At 39.7% G+C, this 4778-nt stretch overlaps 1 protein-coding gene across 3 annotated transcripts in view; it reads right to left on the bottom strand.

Moving 5' to 3' along the window:
* LOC106869243 (uncharacterized) overlaps positions 1 to 4778 on the bottom strand; it is a 107537-nt gene that overhangs the window by 4372 nt on the left and 98387 nt on the right. For all 3 annotated transcript variants that reach the window (XM_014914909.2, XM_014914900.2, XM_014914916.2), the window contains one exon: positions 1062 to 1200. In XM_014914909.2, coding sequence (XP_014770395.1) covers positions 1062 to 1156 — 95 coding nt within the window. In that variant the 5' untranslated portion in view covers positions 1157 to 1200. The remainder of the gene's footprint in view (positions 1 to 1061; positions 1201 to 4778) is intronic.

The raw sequence follows: 4778 nt of genomic DNA, 5'->3' as shown, positions 1-4778 counted from the left end.
CAGACACATTTCAAGACGTTTTCAGCACCGATATGTTAATGCATAGTAAAAAGAAGTGACCAAGAGAATCAAAGTAAAGAAATAAGCAGAAAGGAGAAGAGAAAGAGAGAAAGAGGAATGATCTCTATTTTTCACTACCACCACCACCACCACCACCACCACCAACTACCACCACCACCACCACCACCAACAACAACAACAACTTCAGAATCTTTGAACTACAGGTACAGCTCATTTTTGCCTGTGAGTGGAATGGAGCAACGTGAAATAAAGTGTCTTGTGGCAATGCACCACAAGGTATCAAATTCACAGCCTTACACCCTGAGCCAAATATCCTAATCACTTAGCCACACACCTTCACTCCAAGTATTGAGTACCCCTCTCTGAAGTATTTGTCCTGGTTCTCTGGGTTCTGAGTTCAGTTTTGTTTTTCCCCTTTCAATAAATATAGTACCTTTCTAAGGGCAGTTACTTACTTAACTGGGCCATAAATGAGTTTTTTTCCACTGTCTTCAACTCTGGGCTGTTCTCTCCCAGATCTTATTAGATTCGAATTGTCTTCAATGCTTGGCCCTACATGAACCCCTTTTTTTATCTCTGGAAGCAGGTGGCCCATATTAGTTTGGTCTCTATCTTTTGACTTGTTCAGTATAGGAAGCCCAGCTTGGAGCTTGTGCTTCACTGGCTCCTTGAGTCATTGAAGCTCACAAGCAGCCATATTGCCACGAGGACTAATAACCTTGTGATGGAGTTTGAGGACAGAAGATTGACAAAAATCTTAGCACACTGGATAAGATGACTTGCAATAGCAGTTCCAGTTCTTTGCATGCTGAGTTGAGCAGCCTCTACATGGTGAGGAATACATCCTTCAGAACCCAGCTAACAGTTGAGAGAGCAGTGTCTTGACAGGAGCAACATCTTGCTTACATCAATATATATATATATATGACTGTGGACCCTACGATAGAAAAGTAGCAATGGGAGGGAAGAGGAAAAGTAGTGATAAATCGATTAATAAGAGATTTAAGGAAAAAAAATTATCAGTCTCGACTACAACTTACCGAACAGCCTTGATGACCGATGCTATGCATCCGACGGCAAAAATAATGCCAGAGAAGATGCTACACACCAACAGAAATACTACGTTACCCTCCATCAGCAAATGAGTGAAGTGAGATAAGTTCTGTCATGTTCAAACAACTGGAAGAAGAAAAAGAAGAAAAACGAATTAATAATTAATACATCATTAATATTAACATATCATTAATATTGATATATCATGCTGGCACAATGATTAAAAAAACATAAACCACCATCAGATCATCTAATTGCTGGCCCATTTTCCTTCACTTAAGGTTACACATTTGTGATCTATGTCTCCACATTCAAGTTGGCAGCTGACCCCTATTCTTATCAATACCAGTCTACATTGGTGTCTGTGAAGGCAGAGGGGAGGGGGCGCATTCTCCCATCCTCCTGGTCACCAGACTTTGGTGCCTGGGGGTGCTTCAGAATGTTCTGGATGGGTACTAATTTGCAGTAATGCTAAAGTGGAGTATGTATGTATGTATGTATGTATGCATGTATGTATGTATGTATGTATGTAATGCTATAGTGAAGGCAAATGGCTCAGTGGTTAGAGCGTTGAGCTTACGATCGTGAGGTTGTGAGTTTGAATCACGGACCGGGCTGCGTGTTGTGTTCTTGAGCAAAACACTTTATTTCACGTTGCTCCAGTTCACTCAGCTGTAGAAATGAGTTGCGACATCACAGGTGCCAAGTTGTATCAGCCCCTTTGCCTTTCCCTTGGATAACACTGGTGGTGTGGAGAGGGGAGGCTGGTATGCATAGGCGACTGCTGATCTTCCATAAACAACTTTTCCCAGACTTGTGCCTGGGAGGGTAACTTCCTAGGTGCAATCCCATGGTCAGTCATGACCAAAGGGTGGGGGGGTGTCTCAGCAATGCTAAAGTGGACTTTTGAACTAAGTGTAAATTTGGGGGTTCACTATTGAATAGTGAGGAGGCAGTGCCGTCCTGTGCACCCCCTTAGAGATGAGCATGCTCCTCACATTGAACATAGTAGCTTATTGGTATTCAAATATGGTAGCTGCATGTTTGTAACATACATTTCTCATCTATCTGGAGATGAGTTTGGTGTGATAATGCATGCTACATTTATGAGGTGGATCTGACGATTCTCTTTACAGTGTGACATCATGTGTTACCGAATACTGAAACATGTGTAACAGATGAAATAAAAGAGTAACAAGTTCAACCCTTTGCTCTTTTCTCTCATTGTTGATATTCTCATTATATTAGGTTATGGCCCTCCTCAGACCATATACGTCCTTTGGAATCATGCAACAGTGGGCATTTAATGAGGTTAGCCATAAGGATGGAAACATGAACGGTAAAAGTGTCGAACATAGAGCGCATTAATACTTCTATCTATCTATCTATCTATCTCTCTATCTATCTATCTATCTAAAATCAAATTCGGATAAAAATCTTTCACAAGAATTTTATCAGGAAGCTAGTGTGTAAAAAAATTCCTACGGAAAATTTCTATTCCCAAGAATATACTTATTCGTTTATATATATATATAAAGGGCATTACTACAGAATAATGCCACACACTAGACTTCCCAAATAAACACATTTTAGTACCGAATGCTTTTCCTCGCATTCGGTACTAAAATTGTTTATTTGGGAAGTCTGGTGTGTGGCATCATTCTGTAGTAATGCCCTTTATATATATATGTAAATGAATAAGTATCTAAGTAGGTATGAATGTGCTAAGTGCGTGACAATTTTACTACTATAGATTTTAGCATGTATATATCTACATAGAATTGTGTGTGTATGTATGTATGTGTGTGTGTGTGTGTGTGTGTGTGTCTAAATCTATATCTGTTTATACGTGATGACTTACTAATTAATCTTAGTAGTCATCTCTTATGAACAATGATCATAATTACATCTATTGTGTGTCAGTTCGGACGTTTATATTCTCAAGGTCACTTCTGTTTCTGTTTTTTTTTCTTTCTTTTTGCACTGGAGGTGAAGGTCGGCACTGGTTCGCTTTCAAAGCAAACAGCTCCGATAGCTCTGCCATATATAAACTCATACACACATACATACATATATACATACATACATACATACATACATATCTAAAGATATGTATGAATGTATGCATGTTTGTATGTGTAAAAGATTATATACATACGCATACATGTATACAAATACACACACACACATGCACGCACACGCTTACACATATGTACATATGTATTTTTTTATCCTTTTATTCTTTTAATTGTTTCAGTCAATTTGACTGCGGTCATGCTGGAGCACCGCCTTTAGTCGAGCAAATCGACCCTAGGACTTATTCTTGTAAGCCTAGTACTTATTCTATCGGTCTCTTTTGCCGAACATCTCAGTTACGGGGACGTGAACACACCAATATCGGTCCTCAAACGATGGTGGGGTGACAAACACAGATACACACACACACACACACACACACACACACATATATATATATATATATATATATATATATATATATATATACGACAGGCTTCTTTCAGTTTCCGTCTACCAAATCTACTCAGAAGGCTTTGGTTGGTAAGCGGCTATAGTAGAATATACTTGCCCAAGGTGCCACGCAGTGGGACTGAACCCAGAACCATGTGGTTGGTACACACATATAAGTATACATATATATATGTGTGTGTGAGTGTGTGTGTGTGTGTGTGTGTATAAAACTATGTATACATATATGCATATGCACATGCACATACAAACACTCACTCATGGAAATGAGGAAATGGATCTTCCGTCGATTACGACGATGAATATGCCAGTCGTTCGATCTGCTGAACTAATTGTTGAATTATCGTGTGCAGGTAAGTGGTTGCGCATGTCACAGACACCTGTGAACCCTTAATGTACTCCTCAAGGAGAATCAGCATATCACAGTGCAATTCATTGGATATGATTCCTCACAGTTTCCTTCATATGGTTTAAGCCGACATGATGCTATAGATATTGTAGGAAAACAGTAACATGTGGTGCTACTTCATCGAGGGATCAAACGCGGGAGCGCATAAGTGCGAAATGAAGTTTTTAATTATACGGTATGGCAGAATATTTTTCACTCACACACACACACACACTTACAAATACATACATGCATACACATACACAAAATAACTCTTGGCACTCATAAACTCGCATAAACACACGCACATACGTACGAACGTACACATGCACATGCACACATAGATGCACCAACACATGCATACACACAAACATATACACGACATGTACACACACATTTGTAAAAAAATACGCAAACACACGCACACTCGTTAAGACATACGCACACGTAAGCACATACACCGCACACACACTCACACATACGCACACGTAAGCACACACACCGCACACACACACACATACACACACACACATACACACACACACACACATCATATTGGAGCCAAGCTCAAGGCCACTATCGAGATACAAGTGATTCTGATAGCATCTTTGATATTCATTAAAGCAGACGAGAGTCGATGATTTTTTTGCGTAATTGAAAAAAAAAATCATTCGTTGTTCTCGTTCTGCATTCGTACACACGTTTAACACACACATTTAACACACACATTTAACACACACACACACACACATAAAATACTGGAAGAGAAAGTGCGAGAGAGAGAGAGAGAGAGAGAGAGAGAGAGAGAGAGAGAGAGAGAGAGAGAGAG

Source organism: Octopus bimaculoides, chromosome 11 (assembly GCF_001194135.2).
Source record: "Octopus bimaculoides isolate UCB-OBI-ISO-001 chromosome 11, ASM119413v2, whole genome shotgun sequence".
Classification (NCBI taxonomy): domain Eukaryota; kingdom Metazoa; phylum Mollusca; class Cephalopoda; order Octopoda; family Octopodidae; genus Octopus; species Octopus bimaculoides.
The sequence above is the reverse complement of the archived record's forward strand: the minus strand, read 5'-3'. Positions and strand labels throughout refer to the sequence as shown.